This window comes from Gymnoscopelus braueri (genome assembly GCF_963280865.1).
Source record: "Gymnoscopelus braueri genome assembly, chromosome: 21".
Lineage (NCBI taxonomy): Eukaryota > Metazoa > Chordata > Actinopteri > Myctophiformes > Myctophidae > Gymnoscopelus > Gymnoscopelus braueri.
Genome location: NC_137623.1, coordinates 38,490,503 through 38,505,166, shown reverse-complemented (window position 1 = coordinate 38,505,166; position 14,664 = coordinate 38,490,503). Strand labels below are relative to the sequence as shown.

Sequence of the window (14,664 nt, the reverse complement as noted above, 5' to 3'; positions counted from 1 at the left end):
AGGGGAGAGAGAGAGAGAGAGAGAGAGAGAGAGAGAGAGAGAGAGAGAGAGAGAGAGAGAGAGGAGGAGAAGAGAGAGAGAGAGAGAGAGAGAGAGAGAGAGAGAGAGAGAGGAGGAGAAGAGAGAGAGAGAGAGAGAGAGAGAGAGAGAGAGAGAGAGAGAGAGAGAGAGAGAGAGAGAGAGAGAGAGACCCAGGACTGCATCATCATCATATCATCTCTGTCGGGTGGAAACCTCAAAACTGTTACTTTTCAGGATTCAAATAAAAAAACTGCAAAAGTAGCAGATCTACAAGCTCAAACCGCGGCGCTTTCAGATCTGCTACTTTTGATGCTTTCGTGTGATGCTGTAGTATGATCAAGTAGGGTGTTAATTTACAAAAAAACTAAAAGAATATGGAGATAAGAGGTTTCTGCCTGACAGCATCGACATGGTCCTCACCACCCGTGCCTCACATTTCCAAAAAGAACCAGAAGCCCTGTGTAGTCGTACCTTTGTACAACTCTCAATAGGCCAAGGGATTTGAGACGTACAGTAACGTGATGGCACGGCGACCTGGCACAGTGATTTGGAATAATGGAGGATACGCTGCGAGTCCGTAGCCCGCTGCGGGTTCGTTCTTCCACCACCAAAATAAAGGAACAATGCGGTCAAAACGACGGCAAAAGCATTTCAAGTCGCTCGACCCATACGGAGGGTCAAGGAGATGTTTCGATCAGACTGAGACGATGAACGACTGCCCGACTTGGTTGGCTGCCTGGTTGACAATGCAGCAGCTCTTTGAGGCAGAGGAACGGAGCAAAACAGAATCTTTATTCTGCCTGTGATGTAGTCAGGGTGGGCCGTTAACCATCCAGGAAGACCCTGTTATGCATTATGGATAAGATGAGACAAACTGGAGGGGGGGGGGCAAAGCAGGCTGGAGTAAAAGGCCTTAACTATTGCATACATTACATTGGCTTGTCCAAGTACCCTCTCCCCCATATTACAAACATCGGCGGCACACGTTAGGCCTATATTGGACAGATGATGCAGTTCAATGCATGCAACTTTTTATGAATTAACTTGATTGCTTTTTGTCCGAAACCCATCCATCGGGTACAGTAATACTATATATAGTAAAATGATTAAAAGAAAGCAGAGCCATTGTATTTGTTACTAGTAATTCACAGTCTTTACTGAGTAATAGAAAAATAACAGGTCTCAATGCCGTGCCATGGATGCCACCTGCTCTTACAAAGGTCTTCAATAGGCCCCGATCGATGCCTTACATACTTCCGAGTTCCAAGCGCAAAGGTACACAGCAACATCCGTAATGGTCATTCAACTCTGCGAGTGTACAAATGGACCCGTAAGGATTTTGCTGTGTACCCCCCAACAATATACAGTAAGATAACACAGATCCACATGACTGAGAACTCAGAACTTAGACTGAGTCCTTCCAACGATGTACAGTGAGTCAACCATAGGATGGAAATGTTGGGTGTTGATTGTAAGAAAAAGGAAATTCCCTTTGTTTTGTTTGAGTTTGTTCGTTTTTTCCCCCCATAGTCAGGGTTGTATAGTTTGGTTTGGTTTGTATGTTCTGTTCACTCCAGGCCAAAGGTGCTGGTCTCCTCCACAGCGATGAGCAGCTTCTCATACAGCATGGTGTAGGACGGGTACGGGGGCAGGTCCAGACGGTTGAAACAAGTGTGAGCCCTGATGGAGAGACAGACGGACAGACAGAATGAGATAACATCAGATACAATAGCCCTGTCTTTCTCCATAGTTTATTGCGCCGTATCCCAAAACGCCAGGTTATAACACAGACTGGAACTGGTTTTATAGACCCAAACTGCCTTTTCGGCGCACACGCGCACACACACACACACACACACACACAAGTTAACACAACCTCCATCGTTAGCCTTATTGAGCGCATCCCTACCCACCCACCAATGGTAAAGCTCATAGCTACGGTATATCTAAGTCAATATGTCACACTTCCATTGTAGCCGTGCTGAAACTTGTGTCCAGCTCTGTGTTTGTGCTGAGCACACTTTGCTTCCGCTGACTCAATGTCCCACGCTGCACAGCAAGGTCAGAGGACAGAGCGCACGCCTCGTCCAACAGCGCTCTGCACACCAGTAGTTCTCAAACCCTGTCATGCCCAAATTGATATGTATTTGGCTGCGGTCCGCTATCTGAAAAGGTTTTGCCAGGGACCCCCAAAAATACCAGATGTACAAGCTTGCAGCGCGGCACAAAGTGACACACACACACACACACACACACACACACACACACACACACGCACGCAGGCACGCACACGCACACGCGAGTGCGCACTAGTGGCTCAGAGTCTCTGCCTGATGACCAAAAGCCTAATATCTCCCACGGTCAACACGGGAATTCCCCTTTAGGCTATTGGATAAGATGTTGGCTTTCCACGTGGAAGACCCGGGTTTGAATCCCGGGCGTTAAACACTCACACACGTACACGTACACGCACGGACCCCACTTTGAGAACCAGTGCTGTACATAGCAGGCCCTGCCAAGACGGCAGCTGAATTGTTGTCAATTCACGCAAACCAAACGTGAAATTATGTGCAGATGATCAACAAGTTGCCACTCAGACTCGACCCCCTACAATCTGCCCGCCGCCAGAACAGATCCACGGACGATGCCATTGCTACATCACTGTTACACCACCCTCTCACGCCTTGAGAGAGACAAGTCCTATGTGAGAGTGCTGTTCATGGACTACAGCTCAGCGTTCAATACCATAATCCCCCTCAAACTAGACACCAGGTTCAAGAGTCTGGGTCAAAATCCAAGCCTTTGTAGCATGCAGTCATATGATAGAGAATGTTCCATTAACCCTTTATGTAAGTCATTCTTAACAGAGATCTCTGTCATGAACTAAAGTTTGATTTGTGTACGTGAAGTATGAACATGTGACATGTCTATTTGCGAGACAGTTTGCCATTGTTCGTGTGTTCTTGTGTGACTTTGTAACGATGTACTCTGACCAACATGTATTGCAACTGTTTTAGATTTAAGGCCAGGAGAAAGGCCATTGCACATTCATGTGATATCATTGTTGTTATTGGCCCCCCTGGCTCTGGGAGGGGCCGGGGACATAAGACTAAGAGATGCTTCCACAAGTGTTCTTGTCATGTCCCTTGCTAACGCTTGAGCAGAAAGCAACGGGCATCCTTGCAAGCTTTAATAAACTACACAAAGACAGCTTTTTGCAGATTGCTTATTTCTCGTGATATTATACGATTTTTGTCACAAATACGATGTTCACTGCTCTCTATAACAACATGACAATAAAACATGTAATCTCAAAACAAATGCTATCTCATTTCCATCACCAACCTGTCCTTCTGCATATATACCACATTCTCAATTAGCATCAATCATACCCACTACTCTAAACAACTTCTAATTGCTATCTTCATTGCTCACAATTACTCAACACAATTACTATATTTTTTTCACCAACAACACAACAATGTGCTAACCACACACATATTTTCTTTCTTTTTTTATTACTTTTTAAAATCTTTTGAAAAATATGTATTTTATATATTTTGTATATATATATATTTATATATATATATATATAATTTTTTTTAAATGGAAGACACAAAAGGGGATATTTACATATTTAACAGTGCTCTATGCCATTGGTTCTCAAAGCTGGGTCCGGGACCCCTAGGGGTACTTGAGGGGATTCCAGAGGGTCCCCAGGAAAAAAAATGTTACTTTTCAGGATTCAAATTTTAAAGTTACAAAAGTAGCAGATCTAAGTTCAAAGTAGATAAGCTGTTTTGGATACTTTTGTGTGACGCTGTAGATGATCAAGTAAGAACACAAAAAGTTTAAATATGGAGGTAAGAGGTTTCTGCCTGACAGAAACAATATATATATAAACATCTATACATCAACAAACTAACTAATAAACATAAGTGTTATTTTATACTTCCTCACACAACGTGTCATGCATAAATAGTGAAAATAGCAGAACTACAAGCTCACAATGTGTCGTATTGCGTATTCTTACACTGGTAAACCTGTGATGTGACGATAAAGTTGATTCTGATTCCAATTATTTTCACCTATGACATGCCCAAAATAGGGGTCGATTATTTTATTAAACTACAGATTACCGATGTTTTTTTTAAAAATAATTGATTAAAATAGATTTGTTGGGTTAACTCTTGCACCAACTAAGCCCAACTGACAACCCATGAAAACAGGATAAAAAGATGTGTAAAGCACTCGCCTCTGTCGGGTGGAAACCTCATATGTCCATATGGATTCAAATTCTAAAATAGCAAAAGTAGTAGATCTACAAGCTTGTGGATCTTCTAATGTTGTAGTATGATGAAGTAGGGCGTTAATTTACAAAAAAAACACAAAAAGCTAAGTAAATATGGAGATAAGAGGTTTCTGCCCGACAACAACGATATCATATTCAATTTCAGCACACACACACACACAAGCAGAGAGCTCTCTCACCTGGGCAGCGAGGTGACTTTCCCCCACTTCTCGATGCAGAAGCGCCGCAGTCCGTTGGAGCCTCGCAGCATGGCGAAGCCCTCGTAGGGAACGCTGGACGTTCCCGTGACAAACTGGAGCAGCCGCAGGCGCTGCTCGTTGTTGAAGCGCTCCACCGCCGCCCAGAACCAGCGCATCACCATGTGACCGTCATGGTAGCCTGTGATAGGACGACAAGGACGTGATGATAACCAGGGTTAATATTACAGTTACAGCTTAAAACTAACCAAATAACTCAAACTCACTGTTAAATAAAATACAAATTAGAAACAAGGCTTTACAAATGAAATGATAACTAACTGTATTGTGTGTTTACAAAACTAACTTAAATAATAGAGATTTTTTTTCTTATAAACTAAACTAGCAAAACCGCTTTAAAAACTAATTATAACATAACTGATATTGAAAACAAAAAGTAAAAAGTAAATAATTAAATCTGATTAATACTGAATATTCAAATCTATAATAACCTTGGTCATAACAGGTGAATGATGCAAGAATGTGTATGTAATGAACACACGCACACACGCACACATGCACGCACACGCACACGCACACACACACACACACACACACACACACACACACACACACACACACACATACACACACACACACACACACACACACACACACCTCCTCTGTATTCTGTGTTGGTCCTCCAGTCTATCAGGTCGATCTCTGCTGTACCAGCGATCACCAGCTCCAGCTCCCTGGCATCAAACACTGACACCAACCTGGAGTCCACCACCTAGTACACACACAAACGCACGTTCAATCAGAAACACTCACGTCAAAGTAGATTTAACCATTTATTGCCACAAATGGAATACAGTTAAGCTTGGCGTAAAGCTCCGCTCTAGGGGGAATATTCACAGAGTTTTGTCGAAGCAGCCTGCTAAGCATATATTCAGGGAATGCTTAAGCAAATCCCACATAGGGATACAATGTCAACAATAAGCAGTACATTGACATATTAGTTAGAATTAGCAGATATACATGATAAACACAAGTATTTGAGCCTATGCAAGACTCTAAACAAAGCAGATATACATGATAACCACAAGTATTTGAGCCTATGCCAGACTCTAAACAAAGCAGATATACATGATAATCACAAGTATTTGAGCCTATGCCAGACTCTAATCAAAAGGTGGAGGCTGGGGTGGAGGAGGAGCAAGCAAAATGCATTGGTTCAGCAACCAAGAAAGACCTAGAGAATATGTAGCCGTATTTAAAGGAACCTCTTTGCTCATGCGTGAGCTGTGATTGGATAATGAGTGTGTGACGTAATGACCAGCAGTGCTGTGAATGGGGAATAGAAAGCTGATGTTCACATCAGCTGACTGACAGCTGGTTACAGCTTTGGCGTGCAAGACTTCCGTGTCCTGCATGAACTAACGCTATGCTTCATTTTTGGTATGTACAAAGCGGTTCCTTTTTCATTCTTATATAAAAAAATATATATGTTTGATGTGAAGACTACCCTTCACGTTCCATGCCGTCACAATAGGATGGCTTGAGAGTGAGAATATGCTGTGTTGGTGTTAGGGAATGGTTTGGGTTGGACTTCAGTGCTAAGCCTTTTTAGAAAGGGCATCCTTTCAGAAAAAGGCAGAGCAAGGAATTTTTGCTCTCGCCATCCTTGTTTTTTGAAAGAAAGTCTTTTTGGGATCCTGTTACTCTTTAGTTTTAAGGTCCTTATAATTTTACATTCTGTTTAACTAAGTCTTTAATCTAAATTCTAAATCTTTGCCCTAAGTTCTTTTTGGCTGTTTCGCCTTTCCTAGAGCTTTTAAAAAAAGGGGGAAGGATTCCCAATTAGGGTTAACCATTTTACCTTTCTTTAAGGTTTAGGTTTTTACGCATGTTTACAAACTATAAAATAAAATTGCCAGTGAACTTTGTGAGAAAACGTACTGTGCATGGTGTTAGGGTTAGGGCTGGGGTTGAGGGAACATACGGCTGAGGGTGTGTCCTTGGTGGGCTGTGGACAGTTCAGCAACCTGCCATTCCATGCTAAAAAAAACCTACAGCCTTTCTCTTCCTAGTTGCTGAAATAGAAGCCTGATTGTTCTTGTGTCAATAAAAAACATAAAAGTTTGAAAGATTGTTTGAAATGACCAAAACCTGCCTACCGATGATGTCATTGGTAGTCCACAGCCCACCTCTGAGACACAGAATGAGTTGACCAAAAATTGTGCCATCTTATAAAGAGCATTAATGTGCTCCTTTAAGTGTTTTGAATTGAACTGAGAGACAGTATGTACACATTCCAATTTGACAGTATTTGTATGTACTACACTGTAAAATCCTAGCCTGGGATCCAGCCTGCTTCGCTACGTTCGGCGGATTTTATTTTCTCTCTTAGCCTGGGATCCAGCCTGCTTCGCTACGTTCGGCGGATTTTATTTTCTCTCTTAGCCTGGGATCCAGCCTGCTTCGCTACGTTCGTCGGATTTTTTTGCGAAGAGAAAATCTCCCGAACGTAGCGAAGCAAGCTGGATCCCAGGCTAAGAGAGAAAAAAAAATCCGCCGAACGTAGCAAAGCAGGCTGGATCCCAGGCTAGTAAAATCCTGTGTGTGTGTGTGTGTGTGTGTGTGTGTGTGTGTGTGTGTGTGTGTGTGTGTGTGTGTGTGTGTGTGTGTGTGTGTGTGTGTGTGTGTGTGTGTGTGTGTGTGTGTGTGTGTGTGTGTGTGTGTGTGTGTACCTCATAGAATCCTCGGACCATGGCTTCGGCCTGCTGTACGACTCCTCTCTCCACCCTCCACTTGGTCATGCGTTCGATGTAATCCTTCTTGTTCTTCTCTGTCACCTGCAGGTTGGCGCCTCCTGACCGCAGCTCCCTCTCCGTCACCTACAGCGCACGCGCGCACACGCACACGCACACGCACACGCACACAGAGAGAGAGAGTGCAGAGCATGTTAGAGGCGCAAGTGGCTGACATTTCTAAAAGGGCACTTTTGGCCGAACATTTGGTTTTGACATTTCTAACCCTGAGCTTGTAGATCAGCTATTTTCGGTGCACTACACCGCGCTCAACTAAGAAAGATCTATAGCCTTTACTGGAGATGCGGCGTACGGCGTGGATTTCTACACAGAGGGCAACTCTCTCAACAATAAAATGCTGCGTTCAAGTGCAGGAGAGTTTGGAAAAGGCTTGAATGCTGCCTTCGAGTATGGCATGGAAAGCGGGCATTTGCATTTCTTTCACCATACTAAAAGCTGCATTCATGGTCTGGAGAGGGCACTTTTTTTTTTACCAATGGGTAAAAGGGCAGGGGATCAAGCCCCCTTTGATGTCTGTGTGTGCACGTGCCTGCACACATGTGAGAAAACACACCAAGACATGTGTGTTTCATCACATGGTACAGTGAACAGAGCAGAGTGTGTGGGGGTGTTATTCAGCCATGTTTAACCCATTAAGACCTGAGGCCGCTTTAAAAAAAAAACGAAATCCTAACAATTTTTCGGAAAAAAATATAAAAAAATATTTTTCACGATTTTTCAAAAATAGCAGATCTGCAAGCTCATAGCGCGGCACTCGGTGCCGCGCTATGAGCTTGTAGATCTGCTATTTTTGAATAGCCAAAGAACTAAAAATGACGTTCCAGGTCTTAAAGGGTTAAATAAAACTAGACTCAAGATTATCAACTGCTCTAGCTACTTCCAAACAACCGAAGCAATTTGAAATAGCGGTGCAACAGTTAATGGAAATAAAATCTATAACAAAATAAGGGTTTTAATAAAATAATGTATTTCCTACCTGTCCAAACACCTCTTCGTTGACAGTGAAGGTGAGGTCCAGGATGTCGGTGATGTCATTCTCTTTCATCCACTGCAGTGATTGGTGGAACTCCTCATCCAGGTACTCCAGGTCAGAGAGGTCTGTGGGCCTGTGCACGTACACACGCACACGCACACACACACACACACACACACACACACAGATGTATTACTTTGCGTTAATATAATTATATAATTCAGTGATAGAGTGTTGTGCCCAGTATAGCATCAACGACGGCGTCTGTTGATGAAAATAACTGATTGTCAAGGTAACGCAATGTCATCATGACACGTTGTTAGCTTGAAGATCCGTTATTTGGTAACAGTTAGATTAACTACCTCTTATAAACAGTTTAAACAGATCATTCACAAAGTCTTAGTTAAGTCTGTTGGTTCATGATAAAAAATGATTATAAATTTGCCTTATAGTCTGGATGAACAAGCTATTAGTAAACTTGTTATTAATGACTTATTAAGTACTATTTTTTTTAAGGACAAGGAGCAAACAGGTGTGTATGTGTGCGTGTGCATGCATGTGTGCGTGTGTTTGCACTGACAGGCGGAGCAGGGCCTTGTAGAAAGGTCTGGTGAAGAAAGCGTCCAGCAGGTACTGGTGGATCAACGCCAAGCCAAGAATACGCCCGCTGAAACGGAACCTGCAGGACACAACACACACAGATGCAATTAGTTAATAGTTACAATGAAATCTCAGAGATCAGGCCCTCAGCACTAGGCCCACAAAATAATTTATATAAATATTTTTGGAAATCTCAATGGGAAAAATGAATGGGCGTTCTATCTGTGGAACCACAAAATGCCCTATACTGACCATTCCAGATGGTTCTCTACAAAGGCAGACATGGGGCTGATCTGGACGGTGTACGTGTCGTTGGCAGAGTACTCAAACAGACCGTAGTAGGGGTTGAACAGCTCCTGAGACAACAGGAAGAAGAACTCTCTGGAAGGACCGCTGTAGTCTAGGCTAGAGACACAGACAGACATAAGAAAAAAAGACATAAAGGACATAATTTGATTACTGAAGGCTCATAGTTGAGACCTGATCTATTAACTGATTAAAATCAGTCAGATGGTTTCTGTTGAAAATAAAAGACGTTCTATTTTTTCTCCATAATTTGCCAACAACTCAATCATAGAATACAGACACTTTTAAGTTTGTAACATAAAGACAAAGGGTAGATTCTCACAAGGAGGATATATTAATTCAGTCATTCATTCATCCATCCATTAATTCAGTCATTCAGTCATTCAGTCATTCAGTCATTCAGTCATCCAGCCATCCAGCCATCCATTCATTTATTCATTCAGTCATTCATTATCTCTGCCAGGCCAGAACGGCTGGGAGGCATGGATTGTTTTCACTCCGTGAGTCTGTCTGTCTGTGAGTCTGACTGTGAGCAGCTAACCCATTTAGACCTGAGGCCGATTCTAAAAACGCCTTCTAAATCCTGACCTAAATCCTGAAGTTTTCTGAAAAACTTCAAATATGTATTCAAAGTTAAAATAAAAAATTATGTTGCTATATACTGTACATACTGTAGCAACAACAACCCCAAAAGGGGTTCCCGGATTGAAAGGTAAAGTAACATAAAGGGGTTCCAGGTCTAAATGGGTTGGGCACCACTGCACCAACCAGTGTGAAAATCTGCACACACACTCCCAGTCGGCCAAGGAAGAACGCATTTTTAAAATTGACCTCATGGTGGCACTATAACAGGCTGCTTCACATTCAGGCCTATAACGCTTGAACCGTAGGTCGTACAATCAAGTATTTCCCCCAGGATTGCAACATCCCTTACAGACCACGTCTATGTTTTCTTCAAATGATGCAAGTTATTTTTCATATCTGCCCTGTGCACCTTTTGTTTACGAAGCCTAAAAGCCAAACATGAATGTTTTTTTTTTTCATAATGTTCCAACGACAGAAACACAATTAACTTTAATGTTAATCACAATTATTTGAGCGTGTGTGTCAGAGTGAGACCTACCCCTCCTCTCCCAGGAAGGTGATGTACAGTTTGTTTCTCTGCAGCTCCTTCCTGGAGTAAGCCATCACCTGGTTGAACGTCCCTTCCAGAAGATGTTCCCTTCTGATGAGCAATCTACAACACACAGCATGGACAACTGCTTCTCACACATGTTCATGTCAAGGACCAACAAAATTGAGATTAATTTGGTCGCAGACCCTCATTTGAAAATGTTTTGTGCCAGATAGCAGGTTATTTAGACAGATGATAGGTTCATTGTTTACCTGGTACTATACTGTAGCTTCAATGTTCAGATTGTTATTTAGATAGCATATTGTTTAGACAGATGGTAGGCTTGTAGTTTACCTGGTAGTATCTTGAGGCACCACACTGTCTCTCTGCATTCTATGTATGCGATTTTTTACCTCGCTTATTGTAAGTTGCTCTGGATAAAATGCTAACAGATAAGAGAAGATACTTAAGATATAATAATTTTGCACCCTAAACATGTGTACCCGTGACACTTTTTGACATGGTTCAATCCAATCCAATCCACTTTATTTATGTGCTTGGGTGGTTCAAGTACTAGAAGGGCAATATTTCCTGTGTCAGAAGCTTTTAACAAGCCTTCCAACCTTAAAGGAGAAGTTAACACAAAACATTACCGTACTTATGTTCTATCAATAACACACCCCTTGAAGCCTTGAATTCATGGAGAGGTTTCAGTTTTTGTTGCATTCCTAAGCCAATAATTTGATGACTGGCTCTGGTAGGAGACAGAGTTTGCGTGAATTACTCCTTTAACCACTTAAAGCCCAGCATCCTTATTGTGGGGAAGGCTTTCGCAGAAAATAGCAGATTGGCAAGCTCACAATGCGTTGCGCTGCGGCGCGTTGCAAGCTTGTCGATCTGCTATTTTCAACTAAAGCTTTCCCCACAATAACAGAAAACAGTATCACTGGCTGTGACTTTCCTTTCACCAGGTGGTGACTGAATAAGAAGCGTCATGTTAACCTTCCATACGCTAGATAGACACTTACTTGATCTTGCCTGGTCCCTGGCCATAGCCTTTGGCTTCCAGTTTCCTGTAGAAGTTCCGTAGTTTGGCTTCAAAGTCTCTGCGGTACGGAGCTGGAGCCCTGGCCCTCTGCAACCCTGCACACACACACACACACACACACACACACACACACACACACACACACACACACACACACACACACACACACACACACACACACACACACACACACACACACACACACACACACACACACACACACACACACACACACACACACACACACACACACACACACACACACACAGTAAGTATGAACCCTGTCATCCCTATTCTGGGGGCGAACATTCCACAAAAATAGTTAGTTCGACGGAGACTATTTATATACACAGTATGTTTAGTTGGTATTGTTATGGATGTAGGGCAGTAGAGTGCAGCTCAGTGGCTTTTCCAGGTCACACAGAAGACAATGAGAGGAAACTATTAGAAACAATCTCCACATTCCTACTGAGGCCCAGTTTCCTGTTAGAGACCCTCGTCTCCTATTAATTTCCACATGGATACACAACTGATTGACACTAATGTTAGAGCATGCACACACACGCACACGCACACGCACACACACACACACACACACACACACACACACACACACACACACACACACACACACACGCACGCATGCACGCACTCACTGTGGCCTGGTTAAAATTCCCAGTGGGCTCATTAGGACAATAACAGTCCCTTAACAGCACAGCAGGATCTCTAGAAAAGTGATGATTACTGTAATAGATGGTCTGTGTGTGCGTGCGTGTGCGTGTGTGTGTGTGTGTGTGTGTGTGTGTGTGTGTGTGTGTGTGTGTGTGTGTGTGTGTGTGTGTGTGTGTGCGTGCGTGGTTTTACAGAGGGGCAGGCCACAGGGAAAAACTGAAATCTTACAGTAAACTATACTGTGCAATTGGATCCACAATACAACCGACGGCAACTACTAATTAATCAATTAGTCTAGTTCACATAGATGATGTCTAAAGTACTCACGTAGCCAGACTATCAGAGATTACAGACATCTAAATTCAATGTAGGGGCTGCTGTAAAACAGCGGCGAGAATGGCCACGGTCAAACCTACGCCCACTGCTTTGAAAATGGATAATATAATCGTTCTAATATGAAGGAGAGCCCTGAAGTCTTTGCATTGGTTCTGCAATGCAGTTTGTTTTTACATTTGTCCAAATCTGTTACTTTTCATGATTCAAATAAAAAGATAGCAGATCGACAAGCTTGAAATGTGGTGGATTTGCTACTTTTGATGCTTTTGTGTGACGATGTAGAAAGATCAAGTGGGCACAAAAAGTTAAAATATGGAGATAAGAGGTTTCTGTCCGATAGCGACGGAATGTATTAACATGCCATTATGGAGACACGTTGGTAGTTGAAGCCTCTGTTGGCTTGGAAGAAAATGACTGGCGAGTGGAGGAACCTACCAGGGGAGTTCTGCGGCGAGGAGACGGGGGAGCAGCGAGGAGAGAAGCCGTAGCCTGGGTGGGTGGGAATGATGGACATGATCTCCTCTTCAAACATACTACAGATAACAGGAACACAGAGAAGATCTAGTTAGGCCCACACAGTTTCCTGAATGAATGGTCTATTTTATACTTTGTCATATGACAAAGTATAAAAGTAGCCAAAGCAAAAGTAGCAAAAATAGCCGATCTACGAGCCGACCGTGAGCTTGTAGATTGGCTAATTTTGCTATATATTTTTTATATCTTCGGAATGTTTTGCCTGCTATAATCGACATGTTGTGAGCTTATAGATCGTCTATTTTTGCACTTTTGGAAAAATCGACAAGTTTTGCCTATAATGTCATGCTGAAAATCTGTGTGTAGTTTAACATGCTGGGTTTCTTCAGGCCAGTCCACAGCTTGCAACTCCTTGCAACCATTATCCCCAAATGGCACCGGTCAGCAACTGGTCAGTCCAGACCGCTGCAACGGGCTCTAAAATGTTTTTTTTTGCAAGGAGTTGCATTGGTGTGGACTTTACTCACATACTTTTATTTCAGTCAATTCCTTAAGCTCAGTCAACACCTATGCAACTAGTTGCAACTGCAACCGCTTGCAGCTACTTGCGACTTGTAACCGTTATCCCCAAATTGCACCGGTCTGCAACTGGTCAGTCCAAACCGCTTCGATTGCTTGCAATTGGTTGCAAGTTGCGACTAGTTGCATTGGTGTGGAATTTCCTGTAATCTACCAATATTTTCTCCTCGTATTTGTGACTAAAATAAACAAACAAACAAAAAAATAAGTTAAGTTAGTTGGTTAGTTCGTTAGTCAATTAATCAATCAAATAATGTGCTGGACCGTATTGGAGAAAATAACAGGTTTTTAAGAATTCTGTAGTTTGTTATGTAAATGGTTGATGATTATTATGCATTGAGTTTGTATGTGATCTTATTGAAGGGATGGAATGGAACATTCATGTATAGTATAAGGTATTACATTACCTATATACACCTTGGGGGAGAGTATACTACTCTGCAGTATCAACTGTACCTTCCATTTTTGTGAGCCATGGTTATGAATGTAAAACACATACAGTAATAATGTGCTCTGCTATACAAGATGAGGCGTGTTTGAGGAAGCCCAGAGGGTCAAACAAATGGAAGAGGTGAAGCCAGTCACATTCTTTTAATTGTATGTTTCTCCCAAATGTTGTCATTGCCAATTCTATGTGTACTATATGTTCCTGTCACTGCCAAACCCTACTTGTTGGTCTTGGGGAGGATATAGAGCAGTGGTTCTCAACCTTTTCTGGATCAGCGGCCCACCCACCTGACCACTTAACACGGCAGCCGATTACAGTATATGTTCCTCCTTGGATCAAAGGCAAAGTTCCTATTTAACGGTATCACAATGAAAACTATTTTTTCAAGGTTTTAAAGAAAAAATACCATGAGATTTCTTTACATACATTTTTTATCATCCAAAAATATTTATGTTATATTCAAAATAGATATAGAGAGATCAAAATCTTAGTGTTCTGCCAATTATTTGTCGGCCCACTGGCAATATCCTCACGGCCCACCAGTGGGCCCCGGTCCACGGGTTGAAAACCAGTGGTATAGACAACCACAAGTCTCCTCTGATGCACATGACACGAACGGGTCAATTTGGTTCCATTTGTACACTCTCAGAGTTATGATGGTCCTTGAAATCAAAAAGTTTGAGAACCACTGTGCTACACTAAATGGAACAGAGCCTTCATTAGTATCATTGGTAACACCTGTGAAGGATGTAAGGAAGGGGCCCAATTTCT

The 14,664-nt window shown here is 42.5% G+C and overlaps 1 protein-coding gene across 1 annotated transcript in view; it reads right to left on the bottom strand.

Annotated features, from left to right (window-relative positions):
* Positions 1 to 1,589: 1,589 nt before the first annotated feature.
* hecw1a (HECT, C2 and WW domain containing E3 ubiquitin protein ligase 1a) overlaps positions 1,590 to 14,664 on the bottom strand; it is a gene marked incomplete at its 3' end in the record, with an annotated part of 89,578 nt that continues 76,503 nt past the window's right edge. The window contains exons 20-29 of the mRNA XM_080417514.1: positions 12,828 to 12,925; positions 11,365 to 11,479; positions 10,346 to 10,459; positions 9,169 to 9,321; positions 8,897 to 8,995; positions 8,320 to 8,449; positions 7,263 to 7,409; positions 5,188 to 5,302; positions 4,513 to 4,711; positions 1,590 to 1,701 (exon numbers count right to left, since the gene is read on the bottom strand). Coding sequence (XP_080273640.1) covers positions 1,590 to 1,701; positions 4,513 to 4,711; positions 5,188 to 5,302; positions 7,263 to 7,409; positions 8,320 to 8,449; positions 8,897 to 8,995; positions 9,169 to 9,321; positions 10,346 to 10,459; positions 11,365 to 11,479; positions 12,828 to 12,925 — 1,282 coding nt within the window. The remainder of the gene's footprint in view (positions 1,702 to 4,512; positions 4,712 to 5,187; positions 5,303 to 7,262; positions 7,410 to 8,319; positions 8,450 to 8,896; positions 8,996 to 9,168; positions 9,322 to 10,345; positions 10,460 to 11,364; positions 11,480 to 12,827; positions 12,926 to 14,664) is intronic.